The sequence below is a fragment of the Arabidopsis thaliana genome, chromosome 3 (assembly GCF_000001735.4).
Source record: "Arabidopsis thaliana chromosome 3, partial sequence".
Lineage (NCBI taxonomy): Eukaryota > Viridiplantae > Streptophyta > Magnoliopsida > Brassicales > Brassicaceae > Arabidopsis > Arabidopsis thaliana.
The window spans coordinates 5,808,640-5,825,946 of record NC_003074.8 but is presented as its reverse complement, the minus strand read 5'-3'; the positions used below and the strand labels follow the sequence as shown (position 1 = coordinate 5,825,946).

General features: G+C 36.0%; 4 protein-coding genes and 1 pseudogene across 9 annotated transcripts; 2 read left to right on the top strand and 3 right to left on the bottom strand.

Annotated features, from left to right (window-relative positions):
• Positions 1-79: 79 nt before the first annotated feature.
• AT3G17080 (Plant self-incompatibility protein S1 family) lies at positions 80-658 on the bottom strand. The gene has a single exon (NM_112584.1). The coding sequence runs from the start codon at positions 606-608 to the stop codon at positions 204-206; it is 405 nt and encodes a 134-aa protein (NP_188333.1). The 5' UTR covers positions 609-658; the 3' UTR covers positions 80-203.
• Positions 659-2,593: 1,935 nt separating this feature from the next.
• Positions 2,594-5,115, bottom strand: AT3G17070 (Peroxidase family protein). 2 transcript variants are annotated; one of them, NM_001338273.1, is made up of 3 exons: positions 4,426-5,115; positions 3,268-3,628; positions 2,594-3,191 (listed from the first exon to the last, which is right to left on the bottom strand). In NM_001338273.1, exons 1-3 carry the CDS (start codon positions 4,483-4,485, stop codon positions 2,782-2,784), a joined length of 831 nt encoding a protein of 276 aa, NP_001327606.1. In that variant the 5' UTR covers positions 4,486-5,115; the 3' UTR covers positions 2,594-2,781. The 2 variants fall into 2 exon arrangements, with proteins under 2 accessions (NP_001327606.1, NP_566565.1); NM_112583.2 differs by having other exon boundaries at positions 4,651-5,115.
• A 2,333-nt stretch (positions 5,116-7,448) lies between these two features.
• On the top strand, positions 7,449-9,275 carry AT3G17060 (Pectin lyase-like superfamily protein). Its single transcript, NM_112582.2, has 5 exons — positions 7,449-7,739; positions 7,970-8,132; positions 8,214-8,420; positions 8,494-8,741; positions 8,829-9,275. The coding sequence occupies exons 1-5, from the start codon at positions 7,489-7,491 to the stop codon at positions 8,992-8,994; spliced, it is 1,035 nt and encodes a 344-aa protein (NP_188331.1). The 5' UTR covers positions 7,449-7,488; the 3' UTR covers positions 8,995-9,275.
• Positions 9,276-9,354: 79 nt separating this feature from the next.
• On the bottom strand, positions 9,355-11,199 carry AT3G17050 (annotated as a pseudogene; the record flags this gene model as incomplete). The annotated part of the gene is made up of 1 exon: positions 9,355-11,199.
• Positions 11,200-13,166: 1,967 nt separating this feature from the next.
• On the top strand, positions 13,167-17,281 carry HCF107 (high chlorophyll fluorescent 107). 4 transcript variants are annotated; one of them, NM_001202985.2, is made up of 9 exons: positions 13,257-13,447; positions 13,550-13,920; positions 14,162-14,305; positions 14,412-14,717; positions 14,982-15,041; positions 15,187-15,432; positions 15,688-15,798; positions 15,973-16,149; positions 16,234-16,681. In NM_001202985.2, the coding sequence occupies exons 1-9, from the start codon at positions 13,342-13,344 to the stop codon at positions 16,567-16,569; spliced, it is 1,857 nt and encodes a 618-aa protein (NP_001189914.1). In that variant the 5' UTR covers positions 13,257-13,341; the 3' UTR covers positions 16,570-16,681. The 4 variants fall into 4 exon arrangements, with proteins under 4 accessions (NP_188329.1, NP_001327904.1, NP_001189914.1 ...); NM_001338272.1 differs by having other exon boundaries at positions 15,589-15,798; NM_112580.5 differs by having other exon boundaries at positions 13,167-13,920.
• The last annotated feature ends 26 nt before the right edge of the window (positions 17,282-17,307 follow it).

Here is a 17,307-nt window from a genome sequence, read left to right as displayed (position 1 = left end):
AATGTTTTGTTACTTCGCTCTAAAATTATTTGACTATAATTGTGTCATTAACAAGTAAAAAAAAAAGAAAACGAATTGTAGGTCAAACCATAAAATATCATATTAAGACACAATTACCTCATACAAAAAAGAAAAAAAAAGGTAGAAGAAGAAGTAGACAGACATAGATTGATAGTTACGACATGTTTTATAAAATAAGGATATTAATCCCAAGAATAGCAATGATCAAACATGCCGGTCTTCTTATAAAACTTGCAAGGTCCATTTTTCCGTATTTTCCATTCGCATTTTTTGCAACCAAACTCTTGAAATTCTTTGTCTCTACTCTGTTTGTAGATATCAAATATATGACTCTCAGCTCCCCAACTAAAACGACAGTAAAACAAAGTCCGGCCAAAAATATCCGGTGTAAATCCAAACGACCACGATCTACCTGGTGCTAAACTCTGGTATCCAAGATCATCCTCTCTTGATTTGCAGTGGTGCCGTAGTGGCAAACCACCTCCAAGATCATTATAAATCACTACACTCGTCGAGGCTCGAGACATAATTGCACTCATAAACATAACCATTACAAAGAAAAGTAAGCATGTCTCAAGAGAACCCATAATTCGTCTAAACTTTTTTTTTTTTTAATCCTGGAAAATATCCAAGTATATGTTGATAACTATTTCAATCAAACTTGTTCAGTATTTATACTGTATAGGTAACATCTTTTTGCACAAAAAAAAAGGTAACATCTTAAGTCAACACTTTCCAAATTATGATCCATGTTTGTTTTGACACTAACTTTTTTTAAAAAAAATATCCAAGTATATGTTGTTATATGATCAACACTTTCCAAATTATGATCGCTACAAGAGAAACGGTATTTGACGTCGGTCATTATTGACTTTAACGTCATTTTCAAACTGACTTTAACATAATAGCGTCGGTTTAAAAACCGTCGTAACATTGCATGACGTTAATATAATTAACTTAACTTTAGGAAATGACGCTTACTTATACGTCGAAACGTTTGCGTCGGTTTTAGTAATCTTAACATCGGTTAAGTTCTGTCGTGTAAATCTTATTCTTTTGAGTCATTTGTAAACCGACGTGTATATAGTTTTTATCTTTAATTGTTTCTGTTAAAAATTATATATTGTTTGTATGCTGATTAATAGTCTCTCTCTATATATATAACTCAAATTTCAAAAGAAACTCTGAATCAAAGTTCCATATATTAAATAAATCTGTTTTACATCAAATGTAAATGTCACTTAAACTATTACATTACATATGCTAATGTGTATCTCTCTATTCTACTCTTCATAAATTTCAATTACTTTGCTTTTCTAGATGATGTGACTCTTACATGGGTCGTCTGATACAATATACATATGCTGCTGCTTTATGAAGAATGGCAAATGTTGCTTGATGTTAAGCTCTAGATCTCCACCATTTTTATTTACCTGCAAAACTTATGAACTGTGTGTTACATAATATAATTCCAAAACTAGCATATCAAATGAAGTCAAGCAACGGTATAGATGATCCATATTTGTGTTTGACATATACGAATTGCTTATTCAGCTTCCTCTAATTGAGTCGTATCCTTGTAATTCTTCCACTCATTACTCAGCATAATTACTCTTCGTTTCTGTATATAATCAGTTGTAATCCTACATATTATACAAGTCAATTTCATATATTCATATTGATCACTATGCGATATTCTCGATTATTTTAAATTCGAATATTTGGTTCCTTTTTTTTTTTTTTTTTTTAGAAAATTTCTTGTTTTATAAATAATTCAGAAATATATGTAAACTATAAATTGTTATGATCAGAATTGATCCAAGAAGATAAACAACTATTTAGGTGATTGGTTGGGTTGTAGCTGTAGTTTTTTAGTGCTGACTGTTGTCGTAGCTTTTGTTGTTGTAGAGTTTTTGGTATAAATGAATTAGTTGTAGCTGTAAGTTTTTGTATGTATATATTTTAAAATAAAATATAAGTGGTAAATATAATATTTATAATATTTTTTTAAGTAAATAAAATGTCTTATATTAGTTATTAAAAAAAATCGTATATATTATTTTATTCATTCTTGATAATTTTATTTTTAAAACTTATCTTTTGTGTTTTTGTTTTTGAAGTTTCTGTCGATAATGTCTAGTTTTCATATAACTAAAACTTCAACACTACAACTTAAACAAGAAGAAAAAATCCTGTAGTTTTAAAAGAAAAAAATTACAGCATTATTGACATACATCTGAGGCTTTAAAAAAAATTAAGACGGTAAGATGGACTTACAGAAAACACAACGAACCAGTGAAGCACTATATATTAGGCAGCAAGAGGATTGAATTCAATGTTACCGGCTTTGAACTGTTGTAGCGTCTTTTAAGCAAATATAAAAATTGGGCCTTCTTTGTATAAAATCAGATTTGCATATTACATTTGTTTTTTTTTGCTGGGGAACAAAAAGTAGCATTTCATTAAAAGACATTAAACCATTTGTTAAAATCAAAATTTGTTATACTGTGGCAAGGACGTAAGGTCCACCATCGTAGTGCGTCAATGATATTAATCATTTCGAATGATTCTGATCGATGGGGTGAAAATTGATTCTCCAATGAATTTTGGGCAAGGAGTGTTTGAGAACGGTAAATTGTTTATGGTTAATTCTTTTGTAACCCGGTTTTACTATGTCCGGTTACTATGCTTCAAGCTATTTTAATTTTATACTAATTATATTTTTTAATATTTTTAACATTTGATAATTATAAATATACATCAATCAACCTTGTCACACACGCTTCTAATTACTCCTTCATTCCCGGTTAACACTTTGTAAGACGACAATTTTACAAACGCGGAAGAGAAGGCGTTGAAGAAACGGTCTTGATCAGCTGCAAACGCTTCCACAAATGGACGTGTACGTGGATCAGCTCCAATCTCCGAGTCAATCCTAAGATTGCCACGTCCCGCGATGGCATCATCGTAATAAGCTGTATCGAAGATCACCGAAGTTTGATCGTTGGGGACAAATGTGGCTTCCGCAGCTTGAGAAGTTGGAGAAAACTCTGGACAAGCAACACGCAAGAACGTTTGAAAACGTGGATCCATGTTCTCGCTTGTCGCGTTTGCGTTATCGAAACGCGATAATACGTTGTTGCAATGTGTGACTCCTATCGTATGTGCACCTACAAGAGATCGAAGAAATCTTATTCTATGAATTAAATATGCATAAGATATAAGATATAAATAATGTTTATATACCCATGATGGCCACGGACTCTTCGATGGTCATGCCTTTGTTAGCGAATAGGCTTAAGGTAGTGTCAACGTCAGCAGTGGAGGGAGGAAGCTCAGAGTCTGCCACGTGTTTGCTTGGAGTGGAGAGGGAGTCTTTTCGTCCTAATGGCACGGAGATGAGTGGGCCTCCCGTGAGAGCCACGGCGTCTCTGGCGGCGAGGATGATGACGTCAGAGCATGAGACTTGCTTGGGACACTCAAGCTCTAGTGAGGTTTTGATAGAGCCAACCAGGTCCCTCTTTCTGATTCCGAAGTTCTTGGCTGAATCAAGCTCGGTGAACTGTTGGTCTCTAATTGGCTCGAGTAGGATTGATGCGTCACATCCCTGTTACATGTAACATGTTCCCAACAATTAATGATGATGATGAGATGGAATAAATACGAAGAACAAATTCGAGTTTTTCTCCATCTCTTTCAAAGAGTATGGAAACGAAATTTTGTGACTTATCTATATCAGAAAAAACAGTGAATATTTTCATGCATGTGCTTAGTCTCTCTTTTTTTTTTTTTTTGGTCAAGTGCCTAGTCTAATCTATTATTTTCATCCATAAATTGTATAACTCAGATTAACAACATGTGATCATCTCCAATATATCCTCGACCATTATATCTGTTTTTCATACGTGTCAGAATAATGAAATTAGTTTTGCTATATTTATCAAACCAAATAAAACAAAATAATAATGTTGCTATTTAGCTTATAATTTTATTTTGGCAAATGCCTATAAATTTAAGTTAAATAACAACATTATTATATAAAAAAACATGCCTATGAATTTAGTCACAAAACCATTATATCCCATGTTGTAAATGACATGATGGGCGCTGATAAATGAAACAAAATTACTTCATTCGTCATACATACATATATATATATATATATATTCTACAATGGGGCGTAACATTTTTTAACTAATTAAAGTGGTCTTCGCAAATTTTCCGCATGTTGTTTACTTTCTTAATATTAAAAATTTCCGCATCTTGTTGTCTTCTAAATTTATCGATCACGTGCAAGAGAAATTACGTAGTTACCAAAAATTTTAAATTATATATAAAACGTCTCAAGCTTTTGTTTATTTATTAAAAAAAAAAAAACGAAAGCTCATGTTAGAAAAAACGTACCACATAACATGTACGAACGCGGAACGTCCAATTTGTCGTATGTATTGACGGAGTAATCATATCTAATTAATGGATATGTTTATTCACAAAATGTATAAATTCGAATCCCGAAATATATAAACACTTTTCAAACCAAATTAACCCTATATTGAGTTGGAAACAAAAATTGAGAATTTTCTTATAGAGAGAGAGAATGAGAGATGGATTTGGCTATAGGTAGAGAACCTGAACTTGGCAGTCATGAAACATAAGCCTTAGCAAGGCTGCAGGAGAAGTAGGATCAAGTATAAACATTGATGAAAGTGAAGATCTCACTATCTCTTCGACTTTGGGACAAGTTTTCTCGTAGTAACTGTAAGACAAGCCTTCATTATTAGTCTCCATTTGGTCACCAATAATGCAGCTGCATAACAAGCTCATGACGAGAAAACATGATGCAGCTGTAGATTCTGCAACTTTGCTCTTTGGTTTCATAACTTTCTCTTTTGTTTGGAATTTTAGGTAAATATTAAAAGAGAAGATGACTTTGCACACACTAAAAAAAGAGAGAGAAGATGACTTGTGTATTTGCAATTGGAAGTGTATGTATAAATAGGAAGCTGAAGAAAGTCCCCGTGAATTCGTGACATTAATAATCCCAACCGAAAAGAATTTTTAAAACATGAAATTGGTTTGAGATCCCACCTAGTTTTAACCGATAGGTTATTGATTTTTTTGGGTTGAGTTTAGTCATCCTCTCGACTCATTATACGAAACGAAACCAGATTGCTAGGTTTACTAATGTGGCTAATGTTATATGCGTTATTTATAAAATTTTGCTAAAGAGATGTGACATTAGTTATTAAAAAGTCAACCAATACTAATTTAAAGACTACTATATTTCCGGTTAAAGTTGGTTAACAGTTTCTGAACCGAATATATCTGTATTAATATGATGTTGGATAAAGTATATGTTTTCAATTATATTGTAGAGAAATAGCCAAAAAAAATTCGTGTTTTGTTTTGTTTCAGTATAGTTGCGGTACATGGGAATTGAAATCACGCATTTGCTTACATAAAAGTAGCGAACCGGTGGACCGGTTTGGTTCAATAAATGGTTATAGGTAACAGTTGATGGAGAAGACAAGACAGAGAATGGGTAAAAGCAACATGCATGGATAATGTGAAACAGTTAGGTTGATTTTCACGTTTGCATCCATATACTACACACATATATTATCTATCCACATGATGTCTATTAATGTATTATCAAATTTTGGATTTTTTAGCCTTCTCTTTTAATTACTGTTCTTATACTATAAAATAACATTTCAATTTTCTGCATTTTAATTTATCATAAACTAATAATGCTTGATTAAATATTTCAACAACATACATATATATATATATATATATATATATATGATGATGTGAATGCTTGGTTAAATTGAATTAAAAGAAGTAGAAAAGAAAAAATATTCTAAAATTTAAGTGAAACGTGAATATATATATATATATATATATTTTTTTTTATCATCAATCATTGGCCTAAAACGTGAGAAAATAGCAAAAAGAAATTGGCCTAGCTAGACCCAAAAAAAAACATTCATTGTTACAATCGTCAATGGAGGGTTCATATTTCAGAAAATAAAATAAAAAATCAGATAAGCATTATCTATAGTCTATAGGCTATAAGATATAAATAATTGGAATATAGTTATCAATATATTGAGAAAACAGAGTCCAACAGAAGAAATATATACACCCAATGACCCAAAGGTGTAGGGTTAGTAGAAAAAGACGAGTAGAGATTCTAGAGACTCCAGTGAGTAATATTGGTGGAAGTCATTAATACGAATTTGCGGTGAAATTAATGTCCCTAGCTGTTTTCCAAATGTGGAATCAACACTGTGACTTCACTATTTCCCTTCGTCATCCTAAAACTCTCTCTATTGCTTTCTCTTAATTCTCTGTGTTCTTTTAGATCCGCAATAACATACAAAGGTCCACAAGTTGAGGAGCTAGAGTCTCCGTTAAGAGTAATAAATGTGGTGATATTAGTAAACGTAAAGCTTTTTTTTGTTGGTAAGAAAACGTAAAGCTTTCTTGTGAAAATATATGCAGCAGTAATTTAACTATAATACGAAAAATTACTTTAATTTAATTTAATGTCAACTAGAGTGTAGAGTGTAGTGGTAACTGGTAAACTTCCACAAGCATAGTTTTTTTTTTTTTGTTGGATACTAATAAAGTAGCATCAAACTGATCAAAGTTATAGGTTTCTTTTCCTATGTTCCTCGTCAAGTTTGAGGTTTGTGGATTCGTTAAGGACAAAATATAGCCTTTCTATAAACGAATATATTGGTCCTACCCTTATTACAGCTAAACACAATAAATATTTTGCTAACTTAATTACATTAATACGTTGAAAACTAGTAATACGTACATCGAATGTGAAGTTGTGAACCAATAAAAAGAAAAAACATGAGAGAAGAAGTTGTGAACCATATACAGATTGAATCATATAAGATGATATATCACTCCCAAATTGAAGTTTTGAGACAACTTTTATCGTATATTATGGAGAATGCATAAATCCATTGAATTTTTTTAATCAAGATTTTGATTTTCAGTAATGTTTTTGTAGGGTATAAGAAATTAATTATGACAATAATTGACGTTCTATTGGTGGATTGGGCTTCACGAGATTCTAATGGCCCCCGACTAAGGTACTTCTTTGATTACCGTTGATTAATGAATAAGCGGCTTATACAGTGTATCATTTACACAACATTCACAATTTGTTTTTGTAATTAGTTACCAAAGATAGAAATATACTTCAAAGTATTTATCGTCCATTAATCCTTAATAAATGTCTAAAAATAAAAAACAAAACATTCCAAGTAAAAACCATTTCTTCCTCCAAAATCCCTTACCTCCCAAAACTAAACAAACACAACAAAGCACCCTAAATTTAAAAACCTGTTTTCTTAAATTAAACCTCTCCCTTCACCAATATAATCTCTTTCTCATAACCCCATTCCAAAAGAAAAGTAGAAACCCCAAGAAAAAATAAAAAAAATAATGGGTCATCGAACAAGAATGATCCTTGTCCTAACCCTAGTTGTAATGTCCATATGGGGTTCGGACGCATCAGCAATGCAAAAGACGAAATTCGACGCCCCACTTTTGACTGAAAAAATCGCGACAAATAGATCGATAATTGTAGATATCGAAGGCAAAGGAGACTACACTTCGGTTCAGAAAGCCATCGATGCTGTCCCTGTTGGTAACTCTAATTGGATTATTGTCCATGTCCGTAAAGGAATCTACAAGTACGTATACTTTTAAGAGGTTTAACCATTTAAATTTTAAAAGTATCGATATGCCTAAACCATGCTATATATATAACAAAGCCGTAATCTATATACATTACTATGTTTTAGTAAACTAATTACTAGCTCTTGTCATTGAAGACAAGTTTCGATTATATATTGCTTATACAATTATGGCTTTACCTAAATATATAGTACATTTATGATTTTGAATTTGTTGATTTATATAGGGAGAGAGTGCACATTCCGGAGAACAAGCCGTTCATATTCATGAGGGGTAATGGAAAAGGAAAAACGGTGATCGAATCTTCGCAAAGTTCGGTCGACAATGTTGCTTCAGCTACTTTCAAAGTCGAGGCTAATCACTTTGTCGCTTTTGGTATCAGCATCCGAGTACGTATAACAATTGTAGATATTCAAATTTGTTTTCCTTTTAATTACGTCAACTAATGACTTGGTGTGATGCACATATAGAATGATGCACCTGTCGGAATGGCATTCACATCTGAGAACCAATCGGTGGCAGCGTTTGTGGCTGCTGACAAAGTAGCGTTTTACCATTGTGCGTTCTACAGCTTACACAACACTTTGTTTGATAACAAAGGTAGACATTACTACCATGAGTGTTACATCCAAGGCTCCATAGACTTCATCTTCGGTCGCGCAACTTCCATTTTCAACGTACGTTTTTCCTCTTTATACACATTATCTAAACCATAGCATCAAAGAAAACTAATCCCAAATATTGTTACAGAATTGTGAGATATTTGTGATATCAGACAAGAGGGTGAAACCGTATGGGTCAATCACAGCACACCATAGGGAAAGCGCAGAGGAAAAAACGGGTTACGTGTTCATAAGAGGCAAAGTGTACGGAATTGATGAGGTTTACTTGGGCCGAGCCAAAGGACCTTATTCTCGAGTCATCTTTGCCAAGACTTACTTGTCCAAGACCGTTGTGCCTGATGGTTGGACAAACTGGAGTTACCATGGCTCGACCCAGTTAGTCCTCTATTAATTAACTTTTTGAACCTAATTTAGACGACTTATTAATAGATAAACTAATGCTCTTGAGGTTTGATCAATCAGGAATCTATACCATGGGGAGTATAAATGTCATGGACCAGGAGCTGAGAGGCAAAAGAGATCTGACTGGGCCAAAGATCTTACCAAACAAGAAGTTGAGTCTTTCTTGTCCATTGATTTTATTGATGGCACTTCTTGGCTCCCTGTTTGGCTTCAGGAAAAGTTTTAGAGTTCCTTATGCTGTCGCGTTTGGCTTTTGACATTTCGCGTTTTGGTGTGGCTTGGAAAAAAAACATATGAAGAAAGAAGAGTACTTCATCCTTTCTTCGACGGTATACTATACGAAATAGTTTTCTCTCTTTTTTTTTTGTGTACTTCTACTCTAAAATGTTCTTAGAGTGATTGGAAACTCTTATGTTGTTTGCAAACATTATATAAGATTGTTTCCATCTTAATAATATATGTAACCTAAATTTAAATCCTATAAATTTAAAATATTTTCCCGAATAAGTTTAGCAAGACGAAAGTGAAATATTGGGAACTGATTAAAAAAATTATGGGGTTTCAGACATACTAATGCAAAATTAAGGATATATAAATTTGATATACTTTTCTTTTCATATGACTTGGTACATAAGTAACTTGCACTAGCTTAGTTCAAGCCAAGAATAGATTTTGTATGAACAATTACTAGAATTTAAAATCCACCGCCAAATCCACCACCTGCACCACCACCACCACCAAATCCTCCACCAGCACCTCCGCCGGCTCCTCCACCAGCACCTCCACCAAATCCTCCTCCAGAACCTCCACCAAATCCACCACCAACACCTCCACCGTGACCTCCGCCTGCACCACCACCAAATCCTCCGCCAGCTCCTCCACCAGCACCTCCTCCTGCACCACCGCCAAATCCTCCCCCGGCACCTCCACCAGCACCACCGCCGAATCCTCCCCCGGCACCCCCACCAGCACCACCGCCAGCACCCCCACCAAATCCTCCTCCGGTACCTCCGCCGGCACCGCCACCTAATCCACCACCGGCACCACCCCCAAAACCGCCACCATGTCCTCCTCCAAGACCACCGCCCCCACCAGCACCTCCACCTAGACATAACCACATTTACGGTTATTACGATTTTTGTTTATTAACAACCTATTATAGTTATAATTTTCTTTAATTATAACTTTAAAAACTATATATACAGTTAATATGGTTACAGTTATTTGATAGTTATGATAAAATTAATATATGAAGTAGAAAATATTATATTTTTAACCTTTATAATAAATAAATAAATAATGATATTTCAAATAATATTTATTTTACGTGATTATAATGATTGAATTATTAACGATATGTATTAATGTGCTTAAAATATCTATAGTAAATCAACTATTTAGTTTTCTTAAATAAACCAATAAATAATTAAATTAATGGTTATAATTATAGTGATTGAGTTATTAACAATACATGTTTCAAACAAAAACAACACTAAAGAAAAGATATGGTGAACATTAAAATACAATTGTAAGAATAAAAATAATAATTATATAAACTATTTATGATTTGATTTATGGAAAAAGATTAGTGGACTGAATTTAGATCTAGTAACTGCACATTTACGATTATATTTTTAAGATTTTAACTATACGGTTAACTACTTAACTGTACGGTTTTGATACACTTACGGTAGTATATATTTTTTAAACGTAACTAATTTTTTTTTGTGGTTAAAGGTTATAGTTATAAACCATTTTATATGGTTACAGTTAGATTTTGGTCATGCATACCTCCACCGGCACCTCCTCCTGCGCCACCACCAATACCTCCTCCAAGTCCTCCACCAGAACCTCCTCCGGCACCACCACCAATACCCCCACCGTGGCCTCCTCCCAGTCCTCCACCAGCACCTCCTCCAGCACCACCACCAATACCTCCACCATGACCTCCTCCAAGTCCTCCACCTCCTCCGGCACCACCACCGGCACCACCACCAATACCTCCTCCAAGTCCTCCACCAGAACCTCCTCCGGCACCACCACCAATACCCCCACCGTGGCCTCCTCCTAGTCCTCCACCAGCACCTCCTCCAGCACCACCACCAATACCTCCACCATGACCTCCTCCGAGTCCTCCACCAGCACCTCCTCCTAAACCACCACCGGCACCTCCTCCTGCACCACCACCAATACCTCCTCCTCCACCGGCGCCTCCTCCTAAACCACCACCGGCACCTCCTCCTGCACCACCACCAAAACCTCCCCCGGCACCAATTCCTCCCCCAAAACCTTTCCCACCACCAAAGCCACCGCCAAGTCCACCACCACCACCACCTCCTAACGTCTCCTTCTCAAATCTCCTACACTCCACAACCCCAATCACCACCACTACAAGCATCAAACCCAAAAACCCAAACGATACTTTCCCCATATCTTTTAGTAAGTGTTGGAGTATCGTGTTATTCACTATACAATTGTTATAGCTCAATTGACTAAGCCAATAACACTATATATAGCAAGTACAACGAACATTTATGAGATATGGTTGAGAGAGCTTCAAGCTCTTTTTCACACCGCGTTTCTCCGCATGTTCTCATGTCAATCTCTCATGCTCAAATTTTCTACGAAGCAATTAATGAGTGATACCAATTGTCTCTTTTAATATTAATCTCCTATTCCTATCATAACCTGTCATCCTTGATTTAATTCCATGTTCACCTAGTTTACGTACTGACAATACAGCGTATAAGTTATAGCGACACTCTCTCATATATAATATATACTCTAATGTGTTTTCTAACCAATTGAATTGATGAACTAAGGACTTTTGTATAATAAGAACGTGCAGAGAAAATACAAACAATTACTAGTTCGATAAAACTATGAGGAAACACAGTGGGATCGGTGAGGATGTGTAATTACATTTAAGAATATATATCGTACTTTGTTCTACATTTAGAGCTTCTCAACTACTTTGGATTTGGTAGCCACATTCAATGCAAAATCCCCACTATCATTTTCATTATTTGCTCTAGCCTCTACTATAAGTGTCTACGAGAATATCATCCTTATTTGACTTATGCATAGGAATACAATAAAAATGTAAAAACATATTGGTATACTGTGACTTTTAATGAAATTTGGAATCCATAATAAAAGTTTGTAAAATAAATTGACCATAGTCGTCCTGTAATAAATGTGATAAGAGCACATGTGAGAGGGAATTAGGCACGAGTGAAGAGCTAAAGAGAAGAATAAAGATCGAGTTTAAATAGAGATAGAAATGAAGGATAGAGATTTATCATGCGTGATCATTGTTGTTGTGAGGAGAATTAGGCCTTGTGTGCTCTGTTCTTGTGTGATAAAAATGGAGAATTGTAATTCCAGTCTTATCAGGTTAAGGTTTTAATTCATTGTAACTGGATTGACAGATATTAAATACAAAGAATAGGTTAACGTTCTTATCAAAATTTATCATTTATATATATTTACATTTCTTCTTATTCGTCCTTGTTTTTGTTTTTTCTTATGTTATCATCTAGATCATTTTTTGTGTACAGAATCATGTAGACCGTATTTAAATCACAAGTCAACGTTTATGTTTTCCGACAGATTTTCATAAGAAATACATACGGTCGGCTTCGAGTAACGTAACAATTCTTTTCCGATAATACTTACATATTTTTCCGGGGCTGCCAAGCTAAGGCCACAAGTTTTGCTAGAAATAACTGTGTATATTTTATATACGGTCTTGTTTGGGCTGCTTTGCATATCAAACATATTAGATACGTAAGTTATGTTCGGTCGTAAAAAAAAAAAGAAGTTTTATTTCGGTCCAGATTGATACGTACGTATCAATCATTAATTTGCATAATCCACGCATTGTACTATACATGATCCATTTGCATTCCGTTTTGTTGAATATCACATAGCTGGTTTTTGACAACTTTTATAGCTCTGGAAGCCTTAGCTTCCTTTGATACGCAAAGGCTTTGCACCAAGCCACCAAAGCATGGTGTTTTTTTTCTGGTCCTAAACGCAAAAAGTTATCTAATATAGTTCAATAGTACCATATTTGTCATGTTTTTTCATCGTTATATGCAGTCTTCTGGTGGAAATTTTCTTACTATTTTCCAACTATAACAATAGAAAAATTATAGCTAAACTAAAATTGAAGAAAAAGAAAAATTTATTTCCAACCTCTTGTGATTGGATGACTACGAACTTAATCATGCACCTATCCATACCAGAGTTCTACTGATTTTTTGGCTAAGAATCTCCCTCAGAGCATCAAACCAATAAGATATTACCACGTGTCACTGAAATCCAATTCAGCTAAGCCATCCAAAAACTTTAGCAACGTGGCCGGTTATTGCACAGTCGTATTCTCCGATGTATTACCAAATCACCCTTAACGTAACATTACAATATACATAAAAGCTGAGATTAATATAAGGGTAACATCGTACTTTTCATGACCATCATTCTTCTTCCCCGAGCCCGCCTAGCTTCTCCGTCTCTCCTCCATGAAAAAGCTCACAAACGGTTTTATCAGTTAAAGCTTTTTTAAACAATGCACTTCTTCTTCGTGCCGAATTCTTCGTCTTCATCTCCTTCTCCGGCCAATACTTCTTCATTCTCGCTATCGTTTCTCACTCCTCAAATTCCTGAGAATCTCTGTAAGTCACCGACGAAAATCCACATCGGAACTCATGGAATCTCCGGTCAATCGTTTCTCAGTCATCCTACTTTCTCATCTAAGAACACGTATCTGTATGCAGTCGTCGACAGGTCTTCTTCAGGTGTATTTTCGCCGCAAAAGGAATCTGCCAATGGCGAGGGAGAGGAATCTAACACGGAGGAGGGAGTATTAGTAGTTCGACGGCCGTTGTTGGAGAATTCCGATAAGGAATCTAGTGAGGAAGAGGGAAAAAAGTATCCAGCGAGGATCGATGCTGGTCTGAGTAATATAGCTAAGAAGATGCCGATATTTGAGCCGGAGAGATCGGAATCGTCGTCGTCATCTTCAGCCGCTGCTGCTGCAAGAGCTCAAGAGAGACCGCTTGCGGTGAATTTGGACTTGTCTCTGTACAAAGCAAAGGTTTTGGCGAGAAATTTCAGATACAAAGACGCCGAGAAGATTCTAGAGAAGGTAAGTAACATCGCTGTCTTCTGCTGTTTGGTCGTGATCATTCAGTGTATGATTATGCAATTCTGATTGTTCCAACAATCAATGTGTAGTATAGTATGAAATTAGAGAATGGCTCTCAGGTTTCTAATGATTCGTTGATAGTTAGCTTCTTGATGAATGATCGCTAGACTTTGAAAAAGAGAGATAGATGTAGCAAGTTGAACATGGTACTGAATCTAATCCTGTGTTGTTGGGTTTTAAGTGCATAGCTTACTGGCCGGAGGATGGGAGACCGTACGTGGCATTGGGGAAGATACTAAGCAAACAATCCAAGTTAGCTGAAGCTCGAATCCTGTATGAAAAAGGGTGTCAATCTACACAAGGAGAGAATTCATACATTTGGCAGGTGCTGCTTGGCTTTTAATTTGATTTTGACATGAGTTTTGAAGGAAACACTTGAAGCCAACTTTTTGTTTCTCATGCATATCTTGTACCTGTCTACTTTGAAACAGTGTTGGGCTGTCCTGGAAAACAGGTTGGGAAATGTAAGAAGAGCCAGGGAGTTGTTTGATGCAGCCACGGTGGCTGACAAGAAGCATGTAGCAGCCTGGCATGGATGGGCAAACCTGGAGATAAAACAAGGAAATATAAGTAAAGCAAGGAATCTTCTAGCCAAAGGCCTCAAGTTTTGTGGCAGAAACGAGTATATCTACCAAACACTTGCCTTGTTGGAGGCCAAAGCTGGCCGGTATGAACAGGCAAGGTACCTGTTCAAGCAGGCGACTATATGCAATTCAAGGAGTTGTGCCAGTTGGTTGGTAAGTGTTTTGTATCATCAGCATGTTTACGATGAGAACTAGCCAACTAGGACAATGCCATTCCATAAAGCTGCATCCTGTGATTAATCCTCTTAGATAATTGTGTAAAAAGAGAATGCTACTGGAGCTACTGCCATTTTCATGGAACCACATTCTGGCCCCCCCTGTATTTTCCTCATCAGTCACATAATTTAGTTTCTAAAAGGCTGCTTGTAGTTATGAATGAGCTTCCCTTTTCTTACTAAATGTTCAATTTATGAACAGGCATGGGCACAGTTGGAAATACAGCAGGAAAGATACCCAGCTGCTAGAAAGCTTTTTGAGGTAACTACTAACTGCTACATCCTTTTTTATATTTGTCATTCACAATGAGGTCAAAGCAGTGGAGGCTGTATATTCATCCCAGGAATGACTTACTGCCTGTTAAGCGATCGAGCTACATATGAAAGCGTATTTTATTTTTTCACAGAAAGCTGTCCAGGCAAGCCCCAAGAATAGATTTGCGTGGCACGTATGGGGGGTGTTTGAAGCTGGAGTAGGTAATGTTGAGCGTGGAAGAAAGCTCCTGAAGATAGGTCATGCGCTAAATCCTAGAGACCCTGTTCTCCTTCAGTCCCTTGGCTTACTGGAGTACAAACATTCATCTGCTAATCTTGCCCGGGCTTTACTAAGGAGAGCATCAGAGCTCGATCCTAGACATCAACCTGTTTGGATTGTAAGTATACAAGATTCAGTTTGGTTGCTCTTTACATGATTGATCTGCTCAAATAGGTTTTGTTTATACGTTTTCCTTAAAGTTTGAGCTTTAGATTTTGCTAATAGTTCTTTACGCCCGTTTTATTGGTTTATCTTGTAAATTAACACTTAGCAGACTTTAGTTTTACCCAGTTCTATCTGGCTAGCGAATTCAAGAGTCTTTACAATCGTGTATGAAAGGGGAAATGATTGGTGAAAGTGTATTCCGGTTTAGGCTTGGGGTTGGATGGAATGGAAAGAAGGAAACACAACAACAGCTAGAGAACTTTACCAAAGAGCTCTCTCCATTGATGCAAATACCGAAAGTGCTTCTCGCTGTCTACAGGTATAACTAATAAATTCTTCTCGCTGTCCTCTCAGCGAATGAACATAAACATTGTAAAAACGAGGGAATAAGACTTGCTAGCCAAAAACATTTGAATCATAAATTAGCTGGCAAGTTTGCTAAATCATTAGCATATTATTGGAGGATGCTGAAACAAATTCTTTGTCTCTACAGGCGTGGGGAGTTCTCGAGCAGAGAGCAGGAAACTTATCAGCAGCAAGAAGATTATTCAGATCTTCATTGAACATTAACTCACAAAGCTACGTTACATGGATGACATGGGCACAACTTGAGGAAGATCAAGGAGACACCGAACGTGCTGAAGAAATCCGTAACCTCTATTTTCAACAAGTAAGCTCTTGTACACATTCTTGATATTATAGCAGGTTCTTCTTGTAGAGTTTATATATTAATCTTTACTTCATTGCAAAACAGCGCACAGAGGTTGTTGATGATGCTTCGTGGGTCACAGGATTCTTGGATATTATTGACCCGGCTTTAGACACCGTTAAAAGGCTCTTGAACTTTGGTCAGAACAATGACAACAACAGATTAACTACTACTCTTAGAAACATGAATAGAACCAAAGATAGCCAATCCAATCAGCAACCCGAGAGCTCTGCGGGACGCGAGGACATTGAAACTGGGAGCGGGTTTAACCTCGATGTATTTTTACGCTCGAAGCTGTCGTTGGATCCTTTGAAGCTGGACGTTAATCTTGATTCTAAGAGGTTAGAGAGATTCACTAGAGGAAGAATAAATGGTGCTTGAAAAAATAAGAGGGATATTTATTGAGGCGGTGTAAAGATGAAGGGTCGATGTATAATTTAAAGAATTAGCAATTGTTATAATTTTAGAAAGGTTTTGGGAGATTCTCATTCTCACTATAAAAGATTTGGAAAGCGAGTCCCATAACCTCACCGGCGGTGATAAAATTTTCTCACCAGAGTCGTTGTCTCGCCGAGCAGAACGTTCAACTATGTCTTCTGCTTCTCCATGGGATATCGCTGCATCTTCTCCTGTTCCAATTCGGGCTTCTAGATTTTAAAGGTGAGGCTAAATTTGTACACAATATGAAGAAAGGAGAAGCTGTGAGGGAGCAACGACAGTATCTCCCTATATTTTCTGTTAAAGATGAACTATTGCAGGTAATAAGAGAAAACCAGGTGATAGTGGTGGTTGTCGAAACTGGTTCGGAAAACAGAGCCAACACTATTTTAACTCTGTTATCCTTTGAAGTATGGACCAGTTACATCTTCAAAACGAATCGCATAAGAAGTTTGGCGTAAGATATCTCAGGCCTAAGAAGTTTGGACTGTGACTTTGAAACCCCAAATGGGTGATGTAGAAACAGAGCCAACACTATTTTACTCTGTTATCCTTTGATTTTTGTTTCAAAATTTACATTTATACGGGAGAATGAAAACAATTGATCACAAGATAAATATAGTGGGGAATGTGTAAAGACCTGAAAGTTAGGGCCTTTTGATGAAAAAGGAAAATCAATTA

Coding starts and splice junctions, on each gene's coding strand:
- AT3G17080 (NM_112584.1), bottom strand. CDS start 608: ATGGGTTCTCTTGAGACATGCTTACTTTTCTTTGTAATGGTTATGTTT.
- AT3G17070 (NM_112583.2), bottom strand. CDS start 4,899: ATGAAACCAAAGAGCAAAGTTGCAGAATCTACAGCTGCATCATGTTTT. Junction 3,629..4,650: donor TTCATGACTGCCAAGTTCAG/GTTCTCTACCTA, acceptor TACATGTAACAG/GGATGTGACGCATCAATCCT. Junction 3,192..3,267: donor AGAGTCCGTGGCCATCATGG/GTATATAAACAT, acceptor GATCTCTTGTAG/GTGCACATACGATAGGAGTC.
- AT3G17060 (NM_112582.2), top strand. CDS start 7,489: ATGGGTCATCGAACAAGAATGATCCTTGTCCTAACCCTAGTTGTAATG. Junction 8,133..8,213: donor CTTTTGGTATCAGCATCCGA/GTACGTATAACA, acceptor ATGCACATATAG/AATGATGCACCTGTCGGAAT. Junction 8,742..8,828: donor AGTTACCATGGCTCGACCCA/GTTAGTCCTCTA, acceptor TTGATCAATCAG/GAATCTATACCATGGGGAGT.
- HCF107 (NM_112580.5), top strand. CDS start 13,342: ATGCACTTCTTCTTCGTGCCGAATTCTTCGTCTTCATCTCCTTCTCCG. Junction 15,799..15,972: donor GTGCTTCTCGCTGTCTACAG/GTATAACTAATA, acceptor TTGTCTCTACAG/GCGTGGGGAGTTCTCGAGCA. Junction 16,150..16,233: donor GTAACCTCTATTTTCAACAA/GTAAGCTCTTGT, acceptor ATTGCAAAACAG/CGCACAGAGGTTGTTGATGA.